Raw genomic sequence first — 24045 nt, 5'->3', positions numbered from 1 at the left:
AAAACTTCATCTGCAAAGGAGTCAGAGCTACAGCCTGCAAATGCCTGGATTTAGTGCATTACTTGTTTATTTCTTGCACTGGGCTGTCATCTTTGCCATCCATCAAATGTGATGTTGCATCTTCTTTTGTCCTTGGGCTTCTGCCCAGGTTTCCTGTCATGTGCTACTGATGGATTTTCCTTTTCCTTTCTTTTAATTTCTTAAGTTTTTGTTGACCTCCTGACAGGACACTTTCCAGTTCTAAAACCTTTTACCCTTTTTCTTGCATTTTACCCTCTCTGAATCTTGTCCTGTGCATCTACAAAAATGCTTTTTCATTTGTTGTCTTTGGCAAATACCATTTGGCCATTGAATTTTGTTCCTGCGTTATCAAACACTCCTCTGTACATGGCAGCTTTCCTTTGCCTTCTGTTCTGCATGGATCACACACCTGTGAACACTGGTAATTCTTTTCTGGGTGTGTGCAGTTCTGTATGAAATCCTGCTGCTGTTCCTAAGGCCCTTTCCTTCTCCTGGGAAGGTTCACAGTTTTACAGGGTGGTTTCGAAGTCACCATTTTATTTAACGTGCACAAATATACTGCAAGGCCATAATAAGAGATGGAGAGGAATGCCAAAATTGTGTTATTTGCACTGGTTTTCAGGCCCTTGAGTGTGTAATTGTACTAATATTGAACTACCTTGGTTTGTACATAATTAATTTTATCTCTCACAGTACTTGTAAAACGTAAATCAGTTTGGAGGGAAGGCACTGCCTTTATTTTATGGTTGACCTCAATGCATCTATTGAATGTGTTCTTTGTACCTTGCTAACTTTCAGTTCTCATCTTTCTGAACCTTATTTTTCTCCCAGGTTGTAGGAGGCCTAGATATCCACAAAAAGATGGTCGTAGATGTGTGACTCTGTAGGGCACCACCCAACACTTTTGCTTTCTTCTCCATCTCTGAAGATCTGCTCCAGACGTCCAGCAATGCTCTCTGTGTATTTAAATGGAAGTATTTTTCTCTGTGAAGCCACATTTTCCAACATGAGCCTCATGAAGCCAACTAAGTGTTATTGAACTTTTATTCTCTCAATAACTCAGTGTAGCACTTTAAAGTCTGAAGGACAGCAAAGATGGAAAGAGCATATCAGTGTGGCGGAGAAAGGGAAGGGGTTGGCTTTTTAATTTATTTTTCTTCATCTTTTATAACAAGGAAATATCTATCTATATATATATATATGTGTGTGTATTTATATATAGATATATATGTAGCTTTCTATATGTAGTAGCTAGGTGGGCTTTAATTTAATATACTTGATTCAGAAACAAAACTAGAGTACAAAGTGCCAAGCAGAATATTAACAGTTCAATATATGGATATACATCCTTACTTTTATTTCACACAGTTTTATATATATAGTAGAAGAATGTAAAATTTTAACTGGGTCTTAGGTCAACTCTTTTCCTTTCCTGTGACTGTTCAGATGTTTCTATATATTGAATGGCTGACAAAGCATTGCTTCTTATTAAATCACCTTAATTACTTTTTTTTTTGTAACACGGGAGACTAAATTTATTTATACCTGTTAATATATTACCAGGGACTGTGTCTCTTTGCTAAATAACTTAGTACAGTTCTACTTGATATGAGAATATAGTTTAATGCTACTGCCAAGAACTAGTCCTCCTGTGCATATAGTGACTGCGGAATGCTTTGATGGCTGTTAGATTCTGTCACCCAGGAACTGGGAGCATTTACAGCTGTCCTGAAGCCAAGACAACTCTGCTGTTCTGGGTTCAGTTTAGATACAGCTGCTTAAGGTGGTAGACGCATTCATGATTTTCTCTTGTGCTTAGCTTAATGAAATTAGGATCAACATAACTGTGCAGAATTCCCATCTACTTATTTTATACAGTACTTAAGATTATAAAATGTTCTTGCCACTTAAATTCTGTTGTTTCAACCATGATAGTTTTCCCCCCTGCATTTAAAAAATACTACAGGTAGCTAAATAACTGGTAATATTTTATATATATATGTATATATGATTCATACAGGGGGGAAATTTTGTTAACCTATGCCATAGAGGAGGAAAACTTCACACTATCTAAATTTATACCTCTTGTGGTTCTCCAGTTCTTTTCCTGGAGAATTTTTTTTTCTTTTCTAGATTTGTCCATATCATAATTTGTAATGGAAGGTAACTTGATATATTTGTGTGATATAAAAGTAGCGAGCCATGTTTTACAACTTTATATCATCCCTTCCCTTTTCTGCAGTGGTACTATTGGCTGGAAGAAAAACATTTGCTAGATTTTTTAGGACAGTACATCTTTCCTGTATAGTAGTTTTTCTATTTAAAAAAAATTGTTTTATAATGAGCAGTGGAAAGTGCAGGTTGTCTGAACCTCTTCAATTGAGCACCTGTCTGCCATAGCTGTTCCTTCAACTGAGTGCTGCACATCATGGGCTCTGTCTGTGAGAGAGAAATCCAGGTGCTTAGTGTCCTTGCATGACATGAAGTTTTGCATGTAGATCAATTTGAAATGTTCCTCTTGTTTACATAATTTGCATAATTAAAAAGATAATGTTGCCAAACTTTGGTAAATGTTAATGTTCAAAACAAAAATCTCCACTACATGTAACTTTTTTCTTCCTCTGGATCAGTACGTGGTTTATAATCCCAGCCAGTGGTTGCATTTGTTCCAGTGTCAACTGCCATGTGCTCTGCTTCAAGGGGGAATTAGTCTTTTGTGAATTTTTTGTACATAAGTATTTGTTACAAACATTTTAGCAAATGCTTTCAGTTTTTCTTGCTTGTGCATATCTTGGCTGGCATTATAGAAATTAGTGCTAATGTTATTTCCTTAGGGGGACTGGAAGGGGAGGGATGAGGTTTTTTTTTTTTTTTTAGTTTGTGTGGGGGAAAATGATTTATGTTGAATGTTTAGTTTCTCCTCTGCATGCTACATCATATGTTGTGGGAACTATTAGAATCTTCATACTGTATGAATACAAAATAAAATATTTGAACCTTGACTGGGGTGCTCAGTACCTTTCCTGTTCACCTTAAAGTAGCTCTGCACCTTGCTCTGAAGAAAACTTGTTCATATTTCTTTGTCCAGTCCTTGATTATTAAGATGTACTGAAAAACTACAGGGTGCAGTCTGCTGAAAACTTCGGAATTTATTTCAGTGTTTCAAGACATGTTGAGGTTCTTCAAAGGCACATCTGGTTCTCTTTGCCAAATGTTCAAAGTGGATAACATACTTTGAAATCCCTGTGGAAAGTGGTTTAAAAAACAAAACAAACCAACACACCTTAACATTAATGTAGGTGGAGAATGAAAGGCAGTTCCTTTCTCAGGAAAAGGTCTGAGGCTTGTGCTGATGACACCAGCCCTCCGTGCCGCAGGTATGCCCTTCACAGCAGCTCTGCGCTGTGCTCTTTGGGGGTGCAGGTGTTTGGACCTTCTGGGTGCTGCCCTCTCCCTTCTGCTGCTTTGGGTCAGTGTTGGTATGCACCTGATTTCGGATAAACATTAATTTTGTGTGCTCTTGCCTCACTCTCCCGTATCTTTCAAGCTAATTGAAATAAATGACATAAGCAGCCAATGAACAGAAAACATAAGTGATCAGGTGTGTGCACCTGGAGCTGCTCAGAATGGGCATGCTGACCCCTGGATAGCTCACACTGCTAAACAATGTGTGTTTAGGTAACTCAGCAAGTCTTAAAATCTGTTGACAACTGAAGGCTTCAATCAATTTGGCTGCAGTGATAATCCCATACTGTGAAGTACTGCTCTGGAAACTTGGACACTGACCTAAATGCTTACTCAATTTCCATGTGTTTGATAATCTCATTTCAATTTTTCTTTTCGTTCCCAAGCCTGAACTGAATTATTTTGCAAGACACTTCACAGAAGGTTGGCTGGCAGGTTTAGGAGGGCCCATTTTTAAATCATACTGGGAACTGGTCTTTGCAATTTCTCCGCCTACTTTTGTTGCATTATGCTACTTATGTAGCATTTTAAGGAGGACACACAGGTCCTTACAGTTGTTGGTACTCTGGTACACTGGAAAGTACTTAATCTGGTGGCTCTTGGCTTTGCTAGGCTGTCCTTACAGATCATTTTTAGGAATTAAGGAATCTATACATGTGCAGATTCAGGATTCAGTGCAAATACGTTATTTACCTCTTCAGCTTCCTTTTTTCATGTGATGCATTGTTCCAGCAGCAGCAGAGACTCAGTGGACAACCTGCTATTGAACTCTCTATTCCAGTTGAATCCTCCTTTCTTCAGGAAGATACTAAACCATGATGTGTGGTTACAAATGCTTAGCTCTGCCAGTTCCTTCAGACTCAAAACATTAAACACCAAGGCTTTCTGAAGAAGCAGCCTCTTAAGTCTGATGTTCAGAAAATCCGTAACGAAGCAGGTTTTTGCTTGAGACTGTTCAAGTAAAATCATGTACTTTTGATATAGACACAATTTAAAATACCTTTTAATGACTAGACAGAAACATTAGGTATGTTCAGATCAGACCACATGTCCAAAGGCAGTCAGACTGCAGAAACAGTCCTCGTTTTCTTCTGGGCTTCCAGATCTACCAGAAAACTGATGGCTTCTGTAGCTCTGGGCTTCTTGTGTGTCCAGGAACCTGGACTTCCAGCCCTAGTCCTTGGTGGTGCAGCTCAGAACCTCTCAGCTGCTCTGCTGGCCACTGCCCTAATATTGCCGTAAACTTTGGATGGAGGACTTCCTGCAGAAGAAGGCACAAATCCAGTCAGCAAATGAGATAATCTGTCACAAAAATGGATGTGCTGCACTCAAACCTATGTTAAAAGTGGAGGACTGAGCCAAAGGATGAGAAGGATAGTCAAGGTCAGTCACCCTGTCTTACTGCAAGTGCAGAGTTGAACTTCTGCTTTCAGAGTGGATTGCCCTCTTGGCTTTCAAGACCCCTTAGGGAATGCTGTAACTAAATAAAAAAGCAGAACATCTTTCTGCAATGTGGCGAGTTTCGGAGCCAGAAAGCAAGTCCTGGATTCTGTGCTTCTCTAAATTTTTATCTTAAGAGCAACAAGCCAACTGCCAGCAAGCTACTTGCTCCAAATGTAGGTGTGGACAGGCCAGGGAAGATGGTGAGAGCCACAAAGCAGTTTCTCAAACTGCAAGATCTGTATGTAGTTAAGATTAGATAAAAGGACTTACCTAAAATTAGATTGCAAATTGCTGTTCGTGCCATTTTAATGTTCTGAAAAGATCCCAAAATATGAACTTTTCTGTAAAAAGCAAAGTAGCAGTAGTTAACGGAAAGCAATTTAGGAGATTACAGTTAATAGAGAGTTGGAGGTTAGAGATGAATGTGGAATTTCATATAGGTGTACTAGTTTCTTTTCTACACTTGTAAACAAAACCCAACCGAAACCCACAAAACCTACAATGTAAGACCTGTGCTCTTCTAAATCCTTTTAAAATAGATGTTGCCATTTGCAAATTTAACAGTGTAGCAGCTTCAGGAGGAAAATATTGATGGATTGGTGAGTTCAACTTCCGATTCTTCATAAGAAGAATTCTTATGCTATGGGGAATGACTGAATTCTACGTGTGCTGGTGACACTGTCATTCTCATAACAGAAGGTCAAATAACTTGTGTTCACTAAAATATTCTCCTAAATATTTTTTCTTACTACTACTCTACAACAGTTTCATAAAATTCAAGTTATCTTTGTTCCTGGCAGAGGGCATGGATTAGCTGAGGGGTTGTGCTTTGCCTAGGAGGAAGTCAGTCTGTACTTACGCGTCAGCAAGAACGATGCGTGTCCTGGTTACATTTTCTATGGTGAATTTGGTTTTTCCGCCTTTCCCTGCTATTCTCCCTATTGCTCTTGACAGGTGATCTCCTTTCAAAGGTTTGACTGAAATGAGAATAGCATGTCCAGGGTAACAGCAGTGATGTATATCCCCGTTAGTGCTTCCCTTGGTCAAGTTGCTGGAAACAACTCAAGCCAAGTATTTCGAAAGCAACTTCACTGGTCAACACAGACCCGTCTGGATTTCAGCTTTTTTTAACTAGTAGTGCACACTGCATCCAGTGCTGACCTAGGGCTTCTGGCATCCGAAAGTCTCCTTCAGAACTGCAGAGGAAGGCACTGCACTTCATGTTGGTGGAGTCAAAGTGCACAAAGTTAACACTGGTAGAAATAAAGTAGATCAGGTTTAGATCCTGCTCTACAGGGGACTACAAGGAGTGCCAGTACTACATAAAATTAGATGTTTCTGGCTTTCCTGATCCTTGAGGGCAAGTGATACAAGTGGAGCAGGGGGAAAGAAGAAAAACCCCATACTTGCAGGATGCACATGTGACTTCTTGAATGCTGCAGCAGAAAATACTCACCATCTGTAACTTCAAATGACTCTAGAAAAAGATCGTCTAATCTGATGAGAGCAAGAGCATCCTAAAAGAGCAGGAGATGTGTTATCAGCAAAGTTATTTTGTTCCAGTACCACACAGTTGAAAGCTGCTGTTCTCTTTATACATATAGCCTATTAAATAATAGCTGAAGTTAAATCCACATTTTTCAGCAGCAGTGTAAGTATTTCCATCTAGAAAACCCTACACAGCTTGGATGCCCCTGCATTCAGCCCTGCCTCCCCAGTCCTAGTGAATCCAGTACAGGTCTAGAGCAAGGAGCAGCCCCTACAACACTGCAAAAAGTGGGTTTGTTTTCTCCAATAGGCCCAGTCCTACTTAGTATCTACTGATGATCTGGATGAGGGGATTGAGTCCACCTTTAGCAAATTTGTGGATGACACCAAGCTGGGTGCAAGTGTTGATTTGCTGGAGGGTAGGAGGGCTCTGCAGAGGGACTGGGACAGGCTCGATAGATGGATCAAATCCAATGATAGGAGGTTTAGTAAGTCCAGTTGCTGGGTCCTCCACTTTGGCTGCAACAACCCCCTGCAGCTCTACAGGCTGGGGACAGAATGGCTGGACAGAGGTCAAACAGAAAGGATCTGAGGGTGCTGGTCGACAGCTGACTGAACACGAACCAGCAGTGTGCCCACTTGGCCAAGAAAGCCAATGGCATTCTGGCCTGCATCAGGAACAGTGTGGCCAGCAGGACTGGGGAAGTCATTCTTCTGTACTTGGCACTGGTTAGCCACACCTTGAATACTGTGTCCAGTACTGTTTTGGGAACCCCAATTTACGAAAGACTTTCAGATGCTCAAATGCATCCAGAGAAGGGCAACAAGGCTGATGAAGGGTCTAGAACAAAAGTCCTATGAGAGTGGAGGGGCTCAGCCTGAAGAAAAGGAGGCTCAGGGGAGACCTTATCACTCACTACAACTGGCTGAAAGGAGGGTGTAGCCAGGTGGGGGTCGGTCTCTTCTCCCAGGCAACCAGTGACAGGATAAGACGCAGTCTTAAGCTGCGCCAGGCAAAGTTTAGGCTGGATATTAGGAAGAAGTTCTTCACAGAAAGAGTGATTGGGCACTGGAATGGGCTACCCAGGGAGGCGGTGGAGTCACCATCCCTGGAGGTGTTTTTTTAAAAAAGGACTGGATGTGGCACTCAGTACCATGGTTTAGTTGATGAAGTCATAGGTTGGACTTGATCTCAAAGGTCTTTTCCAACCTAGTTAATTCTGTGATTCCATGAGTTTTGCACAGACTGGAGGTTATTGGCTTGAGCTTAAGCAAAATGAACAGTCTCCACCTGTGCAGAGTACCTCACAGAGAGATTATTGCTTTATGCTTGTCTCACACAACCTATGTCCTCTGTTTCATAATTTTAATTATGTGCTTTTTTATCCAGCATTATCTTAAGAAATTGGATGTCTACTCCAGTCACAATTTCAAACATTAATTCCTAGAAAACCACCTCAGGATTTTTCTTTATTTATTTCTTACTGTAATTTGCAGAAAGGTCAGGGACAGGTCAGCAAACTGGAGCAATCTCACCATCTGGTTGTTGGGAGACTCACCTCTACTTGAAACCCAAGTATAAAGGCTTTCACAAAATCAGCTGCTTTCGTCAGAGCACTGAGATCCTTTGTCTCTTGACAAGTCTGCAAGACAAGAAGTTATGTTTGCAAATTAAGACCAGGCAAGTTAGGAGCAGGACTTAAAGATCAGCCTTTGCTTGGAGGGGAGAGAAGAAAGAAGCTGCTGAAAATCCACACCACCACTGACTGAGGAAAACCCTTTTGGTGGAGAAAACCCAAAACCAACACAAACTAAACTGCAACAGCAAAAAGCAGAAAAAAGAGAAGGATGATGATGGCAGGAGAGTTATTCTAATGACAGATAGATACCTTAACAGGTGAATGAAACTCATTTCAAAGTTTTAGATTCATGATGGATATGGGCAAAATGAAATCAGCTTGATGAAGAAAAAAACTACCTTGCTTTTCACCAGACATCATTTCATATCAAAAAGTGGTTTTAAAATCCCAGGGTTTTCTCCTGCACAGTTATTGAGTGAAACTGCAGGAGTTTCTGCTCCTCCCTACCTTTCCCCTGAAGTTATTTTTAGGAAGTGTAAATAAGGGATAATTCTATCACCTTTCCTCCAGTTCCTGCCATCAAACTTGTGATAACATTTCATGGTTAGGAAGCAGAATTCCTGTTGTTGTCTGTATTTTCACTATTACATTGGAAGATTTCATGTCAACGTTGCTAATACAGTAAGTTTTATGTCAAAACTTTGGATATGCTCTTAAAAACTCCTAGTGTGAACATTCCTCAGGAGGAATAAGGATAAAGAATGAGCATCTACAAGATTTACAGGTTTATACTGGTGTCTGTGCCCTAAGGTATTCCAGTGCAACCCACTGAAGAAAAATCACATGCTATTAAACTATGAGCCCTTATCATCTGCCACAAACAATGACACTAGAAGATTCAGTGCCCCCTTAAAAGATACTGTTCTCTGTCAGGTAAGTTTGTGGTAGCCTTAAATAGCTGGAAAATACTGAATTACAAAATCATATCTAAGACATGGATAAAAATTCTTCCTTAATGCTACAGTACATAATTTTTTCCTACAAAAATTGAACACCGCCCCAGCTTCTGCTGGCTCCTTCTGGAACAGATTTGTATTTTTGGGTTTTACTTGCAGTAACTACTTGTTCTAAGCAATAATTGCTAGATTACACCACACAGTTTCCATTTTTCCAAGCATTATATAAGATTTATGACTTCTCTAGTTTTTAATCTGTGGACCAAGAACACCCATGAGAAGGCCCTGCTTTTCAGGAGGCAGAATCATAGAATGGTAAGGGGTTGGAGTGGACTGTAAGATCATGTAGTCCCAACCCCCCTGCCACGGGCAGGAACACCTCTCACTAAACCAGGCTGCTCAAGGCCTTATCCAGCTCGGCTTTGAACACTACCAGGGTTGGGGCATCCCTGGGCAACCAGTGTCTCACCACTCTCACAGTAAAAAATTCTTCCTAACATCCAAACGAAACTTCTCTTTCACGTTGTATACATTACTCCTTATCCTGCCTCTACAGTTCCTGACAAAGAGCCCCTCTCCGGCTTCCTTGGAGGCCCCTTCAGATACTGGAAGGTGCTATAAGGTCTGCACACAACCTTCTCTTCCAGTTAACGGGGAAGGCAATAGGAGTTGCTCCCCTTACCTTGATCTCAACATTTCTCGTTTTCAAGTTGAACCTGATTTGAAGCTGCAGATGCTCCACGATGGGCGTGAATATCTTCATCCAGTTCTCCTTAAGCGGCGTGTACCTGTTGGCCGGCACAGGGATCTTCCTCAGCTCGCCTTTCCCAACCTGCCGGGGGCGAGAGACAGGCAGGCCGTGAGGCGGGGGACGGCGGAGAACCGGGGGAGCGGCATTTCCCCGGCGCCCCGCGTACCCCGAGCGCCTCGGCGGTCAGGGGCGGGAACGCCGGCCGCTTGCTGGGCCGCGGCTCCGTCGTGTCCATGGCAGCTCCCGCCGCCGGCTCCTCGCCGCCCGCCCGCCGCTTCCTCCGGCTCCGCCGGGACGCGACGCTGGTGAAGCCGCCGTCTGCTGCCGCCTCGGTCTCCATGTCCGCCGCGGAACACACGTGGTGCCGCTGCCGCCGGAAGGGGCTGGCGAGCGCTTCCTCCGCATCCGCCGGGGCCGGAGCGGGGCGGGATGTCGGTGGCGGCGGGTCCGGAGCGGCCGCAGGTGGTGTCGCACGTCCAGCAGGCGCTGAGCTACACCGTGTTCGATTGCAAGTGGGTGCCCCGGAGCGCCCGCCTGCTGTGCCTGGGCAGCGCCGCCCGCGGTACCGGCCTCGTCCAGCTGTACGAGCTGCACGGAGCCCGTCTGGAGCTGCTGCGAGAGGTGAGCGCGGTGCCCTCGGGAACGGCTGCCAGGACGCTTGTCCAGAACCCGGGGATAAAAAACAGGGGCTGATTTGCATGTTAAATGTGCTGATTCAGTGATACCCTGTCGGTTTTTGATAACTGGTGACCTTATCGCTTTCCACAACTCCCTGAAAGGTTGTAGCCAGGTAGGAGTCTGTCTCTTTTCCCAGGCAAGACTTAAGCTGCACAGACTTAAGCTACACCAGGGGAGGTTTAGATTCGACATTAGGAAGAATTTCCTCACAAAAGGGTTTATTAGACATTGGAATGGGCTGCCCAGGGATGTGGTGGAGTCGCCGTCCCTGTAGATGTTTAAGGAAAGACTGGATGTGGCTCTCAGTGCCATGGTCTGCTTGACGTGGTGGTGTCTGGTCATAGCTTGGACTCAATGATCTCGGAGGTCTTTTTCAACCTAATTGAGTCTGTGATTCTGTGATTGTTTACTGCCGTGTTTCCTGCGTTGTTCGTGGGTTGCGTTATGGGTTTCTGGTTTCTGCCTGTGTTTGGCTTTTTTGGGTGTTTTTTCATTTGTTTGTTTGGGGTTTTTTTGTTGGTTGGTTTTTGATTGGGTTTTGGGGTTTTTTTTTTTTGGTTGGTTGGTTATTTGCTTTTTTGTTTGGTTGGTTTTTTCTCTCAGACTGACCTTTGAGTGTTTGCTTGTTCTGAAGCGCAGCAGTTCCTCAGGTTCATAAGGCCCCACTAGGCTACAAACCTTTAAGACCAGTAAACTGGACCCTCTGCTTTTCTATGCACAAGAACTAAATTCAAAGCGTAGCTTGCTTTTGATAGCATTTTGATAGTATTTTGCACCAAATATCCCACGTGTGTTTTGCTGACACCTGCTCCTGTACACTCCTAAGAACTGCGTGGTCTGTGGGTGTTTTTGCCTTTTCCATGTGCTGACACAGACATTTCCTTTATTTAAAAGATCGAAAAGCCCAAACCTATAAAATGTGGAACTTTTGGTGCTACATCTCTGCAGCAAAGATATTTAGCTACGGGAGATTTTGATGGAAACCTTAACATATGGTAAGCACAGATATTCTCTGGGAGCTTTTTCACCTAATGTTGTCCGTGTCTGTCTGAACAGAGGCTTCTGTATGTGGCTTTTGCATGAGATGCTCTCCATGCTGCCTGTGGTTGAGACCCAGTGCAAGCTTTGCTGGCTACTGTATTTGGACCATGCCTGTTTTGTAGAAACAACACAAAATTTCTGCACAGTGTTTAATTCAGTGCTGCTTCACTCTCATCTTCTGTGTGCAGCTACAAAAAACTGTTAAAAGTTCTGTGAAGTTGTCCTCTGAAAATAAGCTTTTGAATGGATGCATGAGTACAAACAAGAGGTTGTGTTCAACCTAAATTTCATGTCTAGATTAAATACATATTTTTAATCTTGAAGTTTCAAATGTTTCCTTTAGGTCCCTGAATTATTTGTGTAATTAATTTCTAGGTAAATTGATTATCAAATAAAGTAGTAGTGTCAAAAGGGGACTGTTTATTATCATTATTATTATATGTCAAGGAACCTGTGTCAAGGAACTACAGGTTCTTGTTGGAATAGCAAGAATGAGATGGAACAGTTGCTAGTTGAAATGTAAAATAAAATTCTGAAGGATTCTTGAAGAATGGGAATCAGTGGGAAAGAACCATGAAACTCATGGCTGAATACAATATTCACCTGAAGTTAAAGAGCAGTAGTCAGAGCTAGGTGGGGATCAATGAATCAAGTTATTTTATAATAATTATAGACTTAGTGAAAGTAAAGCTAATTGGAGTATTTTCATCTGTGGTGTGATTAATTTTTGAGCCCAGCATAAAAACTGGGTCTGAGCTGTTGCTGTGGTGAATCCCACAACTGCCTTTACAAACAGGGAGGGCCAGAACAGAGCAAAACCTTTCAGAACAGTCCAAAGCAGTAGCCAAAGAAGGAATCCAACAAAGACTCATGGTTCTTAGTGGTGACATCCATATTTGTTCTCACCGTTAATCTGAGCTTTTATGATTTGTGCTCAAGTTTCCTTTCATTTTTATACAAATCCTGAGTGTCAAGGAAAAATGCCATGTTTTCTGTTCTTTTGTTTTCTTGCCTAGGAATTTAGAAGCTCCTGAAATACCAGTGTATTCTGTGAAAGGTCATAAGGAAATCATAAACAGTATAGATGGTGTAGGTGGCTTAGGAATTGGGGAAGGTGCACCAGAAATTGTGACTGGCAGTCGAGATGGTGAGTTAGTGAACTCTGCAAGTCTTTCCAGTTCCTCTGAGCCTGCAAGCTCTTGATGGCAGGGCACAGTCTGCCATCCGAACTAGTTACAAGCTGTTGCAACTAGTTCTTTGTACACTGTCTTTTGAACCTTGCTTGGGACCGATTTTCTCTAATTCTTCTAGAAGCCACAGATAAGCAAAAGGTACTGTTTGTCACTGGGCATGAGACAGAAGGAATACAAAGCAGAATAAATGCAAAATATCAGCTAGAGAAAATACATCATTGACAAATGCTTTTACTCTATTTCTGTTTGCTTTTGTGGTTCTTATATCCACAAAACAGAGTGAGGCTTTCTAGAATTGAAAGAGTTGCTCCTGTCTTTTGAATGGTTAGAATGAAAAGCAAAGGGTTTTTCTGGGAAGATGAACAAAATATGACAGCGTGTTCCTAACACAAAATCTATTGTCTTTCTTTCCCAGGAACTGTGAAGGTGTGGGACCCTAGGCAGAATGACACTCCTGTGGCTAATATGGAACCTGTACAGGGGGAGAGCAAAAGAGACTGCTGGACTGTGGCATTTGGTAATTGATCAGATTATGACCATTCCTCCATCTAATATGATTGTGCTTTGATGATTATCAATGTATTTCAGGATGTTATGGAATACTTTGTTTTGTATGGATGCATAATTAGCAGGTTTTGCTTTTCTACACTGTTAAATTTATGTGTGGTTTTTTTTTTCTTCAAAATAAGACAGGTTTTGGACTCAATCTTGATTTACCAAAATATGAATATCGACCTAATATCGATATCCAACTGAGATGGACAAAAACTCTCTAACAGTTTAGAGTTAGAAAGTGTATGTTTTATTTGGCGCCAGGCGCTGCGTGGGATAGCTCCCTAAGACGCAGGGCCCCAATCCAAGCAAATACGACACTTTTTATTTCCACATATTATGAATATCCAAAATACAAATGCATATTCATAACATTAACACCTCCCATTCTCCGCTTCATATGGAAATGAGCTTAAATGTCATTAAGCATGCATAGTGTGTGTCCTGAATGGAGTCAGTGGTCTTGAATTGGGTCAGTGATCCCAAGAAAGATGAAGTAACTCATCTTCCTCATTTTGACCTTTTTGCCTTTCTGAACTTTAACAATCCTAATTACTTCAGTGACCTCTAAGTTTCCTCTTGCGTGACTTTTGGACGGGTTCCCACCAAGGGAGGAAATTGGTAGTTGTCCTTGTTCCCTACACCAACTTATCAAAGTTTCTATTCCTCGTTCTAAGCACAGCTAAGCAAACATGCAAATGACAGATCATCAGTTATTTGGCAATCAGTTACTAACGTCTTAAAACCCATTTCAGGTCCAGCTCTCCTAACTATTTTAATTAATTCTCACTGGGCCCAAGTTCTTTCCTAATCTCAACACAGCTAGCCTGTAACTAAAATCTTTATGTTTCTTCTAAATTTATGTTTCAATCTCTGATCACTTTTGGTCACCATTTGTAGTTGGACTCGATCATCTTGAAGGTTTTTTCCAACCTAAATGATTTGATGATTCTGTGGTTTCACAGATAAGCTGTGTAAGCTTTATTTTTGTGCCTGGGAACGTAAAAACAGTATATCCAGCTGTGTGGTCCTGAAGGAGTGTAAATGTTGTCATGTACAGGGAACACATCAGTGTTATAGTGTAGTTCCAACTACCAAGCATTAAGGTTTTAATTTAAGAGAAGACCCTTGAAGCTTAAGAGCTAATTAAAGAAAACAGCCATGCTTGATGTGAGATCTGCATTTTTCTTTGGAAAGAACAAGCTGCTTGTGTCCTACACAAGATTTTTCTAGACCCTTCAGGTTTGAAAACCATCTGGTTCACCAAATCTTAGTATCCCAACAGTAACTTTTTGTTGTTGTATAAATGTAAGTTGAAACTGCAGGCCTGGGACTTCTGAAATTTACAGACTTAAAGAGGTTTTATTTTTCTGATTAATTCTCTCTCTGTGTCCAGGCAATGCATATAATCAAGAGGAACGTGTCGTATGTGCTGGATATGACAATGGGGACATTAAACTGTTTGACTTAAAGACCATGTCACTACGATGGGAGACCAACATTAAGAATGGGGTAAGAAAACCATAAAAGTATTTTTAATCCCAGCTCCTTTGTAGGATGGAAAAATTAAAAGGACTCTGTGTGAAACTTACCCAGAAGACATTTCTGCTGAGATTGTACCAAGGAATAATTTTTTTTAAGTTCAGCAAGTTGTACCCCTCACACTCTTGATCAGGACAGGATGGGGTATTTTTCAGTGGATTTATGTTTTCAGATGAACTTGTTTATTTCCAATTTGGTGATGATGTCATTGTGGAAATAACCAATGATTAATACATATTTACAAATCACAAAACACCCATTGTTTTAACAGTTGCTAAATTACAAGACTGAATTTACCTTTTTCTATTTCCAGGTTTGCAGTGTGGAGTTTGACAGAAAAGATATAAATATGAATAAGCTGGTGGCCACATCGCTTGAGGGAAAATTCCATGTTTTTGATATGAGAACTCAGCATCCAACCAAAGGTTTTGCTTCTGTTTCAGAGAAGGTATGGGGGGGACTGAGAATTTCTTAACAAGAGACAAACCTCCTAAATTCATGCTGTCAAATTACTACAGGTGTAGTACAAATAGGTAAGAAATGCCCAGGTTACTTTATAAAACTTTTCTTTTGGTTTTGTTTTGTTTTTTTGTTTAGTGAACAAAATCTGGTGATAATTCAAGAAAAGACACTTTTGTGGTGAAGTTCTTTAGGACTGCCGTTTTTTAGAAAAGGCTGAGTTTCAACTTAGTATCTCTTAGTATTTTCCATACTATCATTCAAAGCAGATAAGGTATTGGAGGTACTTTACTCTGAATCAAAGACTTTTTTTACTGAATAAAATAATAAATTTTATTTATTTATAAATAATTTTGTAATAAAATGTGAAAATAGCATTTGTTGGTCATTTAGTGCATTTAAGCTTTTCCTTGTGGACATTTGCAGACAGATATGCATTAAGTCACAGGACATGTGTTGGGGTTTTTCCCTAAGTGATTTCTGTTGCTGTATGATCTTGCTGTGCCCTGGATGAGGTTTGACTTGTTGACTATTTGTTGTGTTTGCACTGTGTTTGTAGTATATTCCCTTCCAGTAATGATTTTAAGAGATACAATACAGTGAATTAACCATCCACCATGAGAAGGCTGGGCTCTTTTCGTACAAGTGATCTGTGTTTTAAGATTCTGTGTCCTTTCCTATGAGGTTCATCCCCAGATGACTTCTGTATAATGCTGATTTCTTTTTATTAGGCACAAAAATCTACCATTTGGCAGGTTCGGCACCTGCCACAGAACAGAGATATATTTATGACAAGTGGAGGATCTGGGAGCCTTCATCTGTGGAAATAGTAAGTGATCACTTCTCCAGCCAGGAGTAAGAAATCAACCATTTAATGTTTTAAGAAAGAATCTTTCTGAAAATGATGAGTGGGGTCCTGCTTCCACCCTCAGAATATCTGGTTAAAATTATTGCTTACAAATGCAGTAGAAAGGTGATTTCAGTGTCAGTACTTGATCTGGAATCTTGAATTAATCCCTAAGAGAATGTCACACCACAGGTGAATCTTGTCCTTGTTGTCTTAACATAAGGAAGATCTAATTATATCCTTGGTTAACAAGGTGATAAATGGAAAAAAACTGGTTTCTTAAAATTCTCATATGGTAGCAGTTCCATCTGAGAAGAAAATGGAAAGCCTTGGCTTTTAATGAGTCTTATGTCTACATCTTCTTACATTACATGGAAAAATACTTTAATTGTTCTAAATGCAATGAAGCTGGTGCCTTAAGCTTCAGAAGCATAGTTGTGATGAAGTTTTTCTGCTTGTGGCAAAAGCCAACCAGTTAAAAAATGAAGGGCAGAGGTGTCAGGATTTAAAATTTCGTACCTCCTTTTTTCTTTCATGAAATACCTACTAAAGGATGCAGTGTAGATATAGCTGGATATGATTATTCATTACTTTTAAGACATTTATTTGCCTTATCTATAGAGCAGCACATAAAGAGGATGATTATGTGTTTGTATCAATAAATTTCTAAGTATTTGTTTTTGGTTTACTTTTCTCATTGGCAGTGAGTACCCAGCCCAGCGCTCGAAGAAGGATTCGGAAGGATCTGAGATGGGGGTGGCAGGGTCTGTTAGTCTCTTGCAGAATGTGACACTGTCAACACAGCCCATCTCTAGCCTGGACTGGAGCCCTGACAAAAAGGGACTGTGTGTCTGTGGGGCCTTTGACCAAACTGTGAGGGTGCTGATAGTTACGAAGCTTAACAAAATTTGACAAGAAAACTACAATTTCTGATGAGAAAGCCGTATAGTTTGCAGTCTGTAAATATGGGAGGGGGAGCCCTTCTGTTTCTAATTTAATTTCTTCCTTAATAAAACTGGATTAAAGAAATAGAAGCCAGATCTTTCTATTGAAAGTTCAGATATGTGCAGTTAGAGTTGTTTGGCTGATTGTTCTGTGATGACTTGAAGTTGCCTGGGCACAAAATTTAACCTTCTAGAAATGTGAATTCACACTTAAAGTAAAATGTGCCTTTTTGTTAGCGTAGCTCTGTAATTTCAGAGTTCACTTGGGTTTGTGTTCAGTTTATTCATAGTGTAAATCTCTTCACACTTTTTAAATGGTTTGGCTTTCTTATATATAGCACTGTTCATGTGCATTCATGCAATGGGAATTACTGCAGCAACTTGTTGTGTTATGGGATGTATTAATTAGAATGGTTGTTCAAGTGACTTAGGATTCTTTAATGCAGTAGAGAAATGATAACAAAGGCTGAAATATTCAGGTTTATTGGAGTAAGGTTTTTATTGAAGATCATACTGAAATTAAACTATCGAGCAAAATGCACTGTTTTATTGTTTTAGTTGGGTTTCCTGTAAAGTTTATATGTTCAGTTGTTTTTATATCTGTTTTCAACTTGATATTCTACAAATAAAATTATATGTAGTGTTTTCTTAATATGAACAAAGTATATTATTCAAATATCCGGAGATTTAGAGAAGTAATGTATAAAAAAGCCTCACAGGCTATTAAACCCTAAACTTTGTGGAATGAAGAAATCCTTCATGCTTGTGTAGCAGAGGGTGGGCAGGAGGAACATTATAGTTGACCATAAATGCAGCGTGTCTGTAGAAGTCCTTGGTTTTAGTAGGTCACTGATACTCTCCTCTAGCTTGTCTACAAGCTTAGGTTCTTGTATCTCAGGTTTAGCAAGGGCCAGCAGGGATGAAAACACAGGCAATGTAGGCTAAATATTTTGTGGGTGACAAAGATTTATGAGATTCAGCTGTCTTCCCTAAGACTTGATGGTTTGCTTTCAAGTGTAATATTTAGTATATGATTTTTTTGACCCAAGTAATCCCATCTGCTTTTGTGCATGGTGTAATGTTGAGAGCATATCCTGGAATTATTTTAAATGTTGTCCCTCTTAGGATGCATTCCAGCAGGAGGGAATAGGGGGAACCATTACTCTGCACTCTTGGCTGCAGCTTGCGTTGGGGGTATGGTGTTCAAAGAATTCAAGTGCTTTGAATCTAAAATGCACTGTTCAAAGATGGCTTCCATTAGCTTTGTGCTGTAAATAAAATATACACACTGAAAGGTGTGAAAGGCAGTGGAAATTGGTGGAAATATGGTTTCTGTCTTTGAGTCAAGCACAGAGTAAGGGAAGAAAAAGCTCTCAGTGTAGGTAGCTGCAAGGGAAAACAAAAATCTCCTGAGCACAGGCCTTGGCTCTTGGTGCTATTTTTATGTACTTGTCCTGCAGCAAAAATGTCCCTTCTTTATTCAAACAACTCCAGGGAGGTCTCCTAGTGGGATACAACTTAGAGCAAGAACTATTAAACAATTATTAAAACCCTATGGGCCTCAAAAATATGAAATGTGTGTTACCTCTGTGCACTTAATTTTGGGATTCATTTTATTTCTTGTTTTGAAAATGAAGGAATGTGTTCCCCTCCTGAGTAGCTGGTTTCATGAAAACATGACACTTTGCATATCAGGAGCTTGCAAAAAACTGAGAGCCGGAGGAAAGCACAGACGGAAGGTGGTGTGTCCTTGTTCATTAAAGGTAAGTGGCTGTAGCTGTGTACCTACAAAATGAAAGACAGTTAACTGGCTGAAGAGAAGAGCTGTTGCTTGTGCCTGTGCATTATCTCCTCAGCAGATTGGATTTCTACTGCTTCAAGGCTAAACCAGAAACTTAAGCAGACCAAAAGCTGCCTGTGGCAGCCCAGCCTGCTCTATTTATAGTCCTTCCCCCTCTTGCGGAAGACTGGCACCTTGCCTCTGCAGCCTGCAGAGCTGAAGCGTGTGCTAAATAAAATCCTAATGCATCTGAGATGTAATGCACAGAGCAAATGCTCTCTGACGCAGTGCCGAGGAGTGCTCTGGAAAGCCCCTGCCTCGCCCAGATCCATGAAATGGAATGTGCTACCGAATTTGGAGTGACTACATTTAACAAGTATATCTGCCTGGCAGCTATTGCTTGTTTCCTGTGCAAACCATCCCTGTGTGCTCATGGAAGAAAAAAGTCTGTTTACAGGCATGACTGCAGCCAGAATACAGGGACATGTTACAGGTTTGTTGGGTTTGTGCTTTTTTTTTTTAACCAGGTGCTGCCCAAATCCCCAACTATCAGGTTTGGGTTTTCTGTTTCACACCAGTATAGTTATTTTGAATTTCGTCATTTGTACAGGTTCTTGGAGATTACAGCCCTCCGAGGTTTCTGTGCATGTAGTTGGTATTTGCATACAATGTATAGTTTTCATCACAGAAAAAAAAAAAGATAATTTACAGTTTAGGCATGACTTGGACTGAATTTTAAGCAATATAAAGCAAGTTGTAACTCTGTATGGGAAGCTGTAATGCCGTGCTCTCACCTCTTCACAACCACTGATTCTGTTAGGGACATAATGGAATTGGTACACGGAAGATGGGGAATTGCACAGAAAAAGAAAGACATCTGTTCTCCAGTGATTCCTTCAGAGACAGCAGACACAGCTTGTCAATACAGTTCAGCTCATCCTCCCCAAATTATTCTCTCAAATAGATTTGATAGCTAAGAGGGATTGTTTGGTTAAACTGACTGATTTGTAAGTAAGAGGCTTGTGGCCTGCATATTCATCTCTGTAATGAAGTTGTCTAAAGTTGGTATTGAAAAGTGCCAGGAAAATACATTGATTTACTACTTTTTTCCCCCCCATTATTAATCCCACATTTTCTTGCTTGTGATGCTGTTACTGTTGAGTTTTCAGTAGCATGCACTCTAAACAGAACTGGCCACTCGTCAAAAAATGTTCAGACCACAGTCTGTATGTCCAGCATGCATTTAAAGCCTTTATACATGCAGAATATTTTGCAGTAGCAAACCCAAGTCCCAGAACTTTGGGCAAGGGCAGCTGTTGACTCAGGCAGGAGCCAAGAGCTGTATCCCCTGGAGTGCAATGCAAAGCACGGCTGTGGGACTCCCTCTGGCAGTGCAGGTTCAGCCCAGAGGAATGACCAGATGGGATTTCTGTGAATTTGGGCCAGAGCTATTTGGCGACTTGGTGATGTGAGCGGTTCTAGCCTTGGCGGTGAAACATTTCTATTACTTGCTGGCCTTTTTGGGAGGACCTGCTTCCCACAGCACAGCCTGCCTTTGGAGTTGCACAACATTGTCCCACAGAGGACACTGGAAGTGGATTAGTGATGGCTGCAAGAGTATCCAGGGTCTCAAGGGCAGTGAGTAGCTGCCCCACACTCTGCTCTGTCTCCTCCTTAAGGCAATTGTCACGAAGTTTTGTGGAATCCTGCAATCGGTCTCTGAGCCAAAGAATGAGCATAAGAATGAGCCTATTGCTGTTTAGCTTAGTACAACTACAGCCTCTGGGACAGATTTATCTTCTTCAAAGAGTACTTTTCTCTCTTTCCAAGAGATCTCCCCCTCTCCTGCCTGTACTCCCCTGCCTCCGCAATCTTAAGTTAAATCTTCTGTCACCATCTCCATGTCTGGGGATGTGCAGAGGGAGCTGAGGTGCAGAACCATGTGAAGGCACCTGTAAGTTCCCTCTTCTATTATGCCTGGCAGTAAAAATAGCCTGTGCAGAATGTATGGATTGGGGTTCCCTTCCCAGACCAATGGGTCTTTCCACTCTTGTCAATGTGCAATTGGCCACCCCAGGCTGACAGTTTCTACTTAACACCCTGACCTCCTTCTGGGGTAGCCATGTGTGTTAAGGAGTGTTTTGATTTTCTAGAGCTTAATGATAGTGACAGAAGGGTTGAGTCTTTATGGGTAAAAATCAGGGGGGCAGGCCAACAAGTCAGATATCCTGGTGGGAATCTGTTAGACATCATCCATCCAGGGTGAAGAGGCAGATGAAAGACTCTATGGGAATTTCACAATTGCTAGTCCTTGTTCTCGTGGGGGACTTCAACTTACCAGATGTCTGCTGGAAATATAGCAGAGAGGAAACAGTTGAGAAGGTTCTTGAAGTGTGCAGCTGAATAGAGAGTGTTGGCTGAAACTTGGGGAAAAAAAGAGCGTTTATGACCTCTGGAAGAAGGGGCAGGGAACTCAGGAGGACAGAATGTCATGAAGTTTGGGAGGGAGAAAATTAGAAGGGCCAAAGCCCAGCTAGAACTTAACTTGGCTACTGCCAGACAATAAAAAAATCCTTCTTAAGTACATTAGCAACAAATGGAGGGCTAAGGAGAATCTCCAGCCTTTATTGGATGCCAGAGGAAACACAGTGACAAAGGATGAAGGTAAAGGCCGAGGTGCTTATTGCCTTCTTTGCCTCAGTCTTTAGTAGAAGACCACAAGTCTTACGAGGAGCAGCTGAGGGAGCCGTAGTTGTTTAGCCTGGAGAAAAGAAGGCCCAAGGGAGACCTTTTTGCTCTGAAAGGAGGCTGTAGCCAGATGAGGGTTGGCCTCTTCTAGGTAACAAGCAACAGGACAAGAAGAAATGGCCTCAACTTGTGCCAGGGAAGGTTGAGATTAGATATTTGAAAAAATTTCTAATTTCTTCCCTGTGGTGAAGACATGATGGTCAAGCTTTGGAACAGGCTGCCCAGGGAAGTGGTGAAGTCACCATCCGTGGTGGTATTTAAGAGGACATGGTTTAGTGGTGGGCTTGGCAGTGCTGGGTTAACTTGATGATCTTTCCTAAGGATTCCTTTCTAAACAGTGGTAAGATTATATGGTTCTTAAGCGTGGCAGTGAAAATGAATTTTTTTTATTCACTATGAAAAGTCCATCAGCAGCATAAATAAAACAAGCACAGACAAGCTCTCCTAGGTTGCTTGGGATTTTAAGATTATGAAACATTGAAAACATTCTCTGAAGCCAGAGGAAGTGTGGGTTGCAGAAGAGCAGTAAAGCCCACAGAACTGCACAGCAACTGAGACCTGATGGAACCTTTTTGTATGACAGTGGATCAGAAATAGTAGCTCAGCCTGTTTACCAGATTACATTGTATAGTTGCCCACTATTAGACTGACTTACAGCTTTGCAGCTGAAATTACTCTTTCCTTTAGGTAAATTCCTAGTTAAGTCCCTAAGGCCCAGCTACTTCAGGAGAGTCTACTTACTACTGTAAGTAAGTTTTACTAAACCCACCACTGGCAAAATTCAGGTAGATGCAGCTAATGAAATCAGTTCAGTTGCCTGCCATGTTAAACCTTTCATTTTTAGGTCATCAGTCTTCCTGCAGAGAGGACAGACACCCTCCTTGTTTCTTTCTGGCACAGCCCAACCAGGCAGGACTTTGTGGCCTGTTCAGCAGATGTGAGGGACAGACACTACTGCCTTGCCGAAGTGTGTGAAGCACAGGCCTGTGGCATTTTCTTATCTGGCAGTGTCTTGCCTTCCTGACATTCGCATTCCCTTTCTCCCACATCCTACTGTTGCAGAGTGAATAAGAAACATAACAGCAGCCAAAGACTTCTATCCTGCTTCTTCAGGGGGCATGTGCAAATAAATAAATATTAAAAAACACTTTTAAATGACGACTACAAATTGGGCGCTAAGTTTAATTTACTCCTAAAGTTGTCCTAGGCTTTTTGCTAAAACGGAGTATAAAATATATGATTCTATTGAATTTAGGCACAGAAGCTAACAAGTGAGACAGGTGGAATGCTAATGCATTTAAAAATAAACCTCAATTTCTAACACAATTTCTTCCACAATCTTAGTAAAACAGCTGTAAAAAAATTACAGCTTTACATACTAATCGGAAGAAATGCAATCTTAGAATAGTATCAGAACAAATGCTCTACACATGATAGATTGCTTTCAATTTATTTCTACAGTTTCCATATATAAATGCATTTAACCTAATAAATATATATACATTCAGTAAATAAGGCTTTGTATGTAAAGTAACCCAGTACTTCACCACATCCTGTCATTTAATCTAGCTGGCGTGAATACAAGCTCTTTTGATCTGTACCAACTATCCCTATCTCAGTGTTGATCTCATCCTCCCTATCTGTTATGTTAAAAAAGCTTTAATTAGAGGCTTTGAGCTAGTCTTATTGAATTATATTATTTTTCCTCCCTAAACCAAAGATACATCAATCTCAGTTTCCCTCTTTCCATGTACTTTTGCATCTGTATTTTGATTAGAAACCTTAAATTTTCAAAAGGAAAAAGAGTCTGTGTTTAATAGGTTTAAAGCCATTCTAATTTAATCTGAGAGCAGAAAAAAAGGCATTTCCAGAGCATTTTAACTGAAAGGTGAGTCTAAATTCACTTGGGCTTAGGCTGCCACATACACTGCCCCTAAGTTCTGCAAAGTGTAACAGAACACTTTGGAGGTTACATTTCTTTTCCACAGTGCTAATGTCACTACTATAGGATTTTTAGTTGCTGAAAATATGGATTAACCTCAAGACTCTCTTCCCCTTCTTACCCCATCTAGCACGTAAGAAAAACAAACCTGGCAGCCAGATAGATACCTTGGTCTCTGTTTCTGGACTCACCATATGCATCGTAATAAATCACTGCAAAATCTCTGTCCCTGCCCTCCCTCCCTGCATACATCTGGTCTCAGCAGAATTCAGGCAGAGGCATAAATTCCCATAAACAGGGCATCAAGTCAGGCAGCTGTCTGTCACTGTCCTTTTAGGAATGTCTGTCTTCTGATTGAGGAAACATCAGGTACTTGCCCTTCTTCCATCAAGGAGTGAGTGCACATCGGGTGATAACTGGCAAACAGATGTTTGTGCTTCAGTTTATTCCTGCTACACCCTCTTCTGGTAACTTGCTGGTCTGCCCACACATGGGATTGCAGATTCATTAGATTACACTGCCAAGAAGTGGGCCTCACAAAAACAAAATGCCTATTCCAAAAGGCCCAAGGTGCCCTTCAGACACACGTGTACTACACATACGAACATCTCCCAA

General features: G+C 41.2%; 3 protein-coding genes across 4 annotated transcripts in view; 2 read left to right on the top strand and 1 right to left on the bottom strand.

Moving 5' to 3' along the window:
• PPP3R1 (protein phosphatase 3 regulatory subunit B, alpha) overlaps positions 1–3023 on the top strand; it is a 39133-nt gene extending 36110 nt beyond the window's left edge. For both annotated transcript variants that reach the window (XM_048298510.1, XM_048298508.1), the window contains one exon: positions 853–3023. In XM_048298510.1, the coding sequence (XP_048154467.1) occupies positions 853–900 (48 nt within the window). In that variant the 3' untranslated portion in view covers positions 901–3023. The remainder of the gene's footprint in view (positions 1–852) is intronic.
• Positions 3024–4467: 1444 nt separating this feature from the next.
• PNO1 (partner of NOB1 homolog) lies at positions 4468–10078 on the bottom strand. The gene is made up of 7 exons (XM_048298507.1): positions 9871–10078; positions 9636–9785; positions 7977–8060; positions 6386–6446; positions 5789–5906; positions 5200–5270; positions 4468–4747 (listed from the first exon to the last, which is right to left on the bottom strand). The coding sequence occupies exons 1-7, from the start codon at positions 10042–10044 to the stop codon at positions 4680–4682; spliced, it is 726 nt and encodes a 241-aa protein (XP_048154464.1). The 5' UTR covers positions 10045–10078; the 3' UTR covers positions 4468–4679.
• Positions 10079–10100: 22 nt separating this feature from the next.
• DNAAF10 (dynein axonemal assembly factor 10) lies at positions 10101–17612 on the top strand. The gene is made up of 8 exons (XM_048298502.1): positions 10101–10325; positions 11277–11377; positions 12440–12570; positions 13032–13133; positions 14565–14680; positions 15024–15158; positions 15901–15998; positions 16721–17612. Exons 1-8 carry the CDS (start codon positions 10134–10136, stop codon positions 16926–16928), a joined length of 1083 nt encoding a protein of 360 aa, XP_048154459.1. The 5' UTR covers positions 10101–10133; the 3' UTR covers positions 16929–17612.
• Positions 17613–24045: the final 6433 nt, after the last annotated feature.

This window comes from Corvus hawaiiensis, chromosome 3 (assembly GCF_020740725.1).
Source record: "Corvus hawaiiensis isolate bCorHaw1 chromosome 3, bCorHaw1.pri.cur, whole genome shotgun sequence".
Lineage (NCBI taxonomy): Eukaryota > Metazoa > Chordata > Aves > Passeriformes > Corvidae > Corvus > Corvus hawaiiensis.
This window is presented reverse-complemented; position numbering and strand designations above follow the sequence as displayed.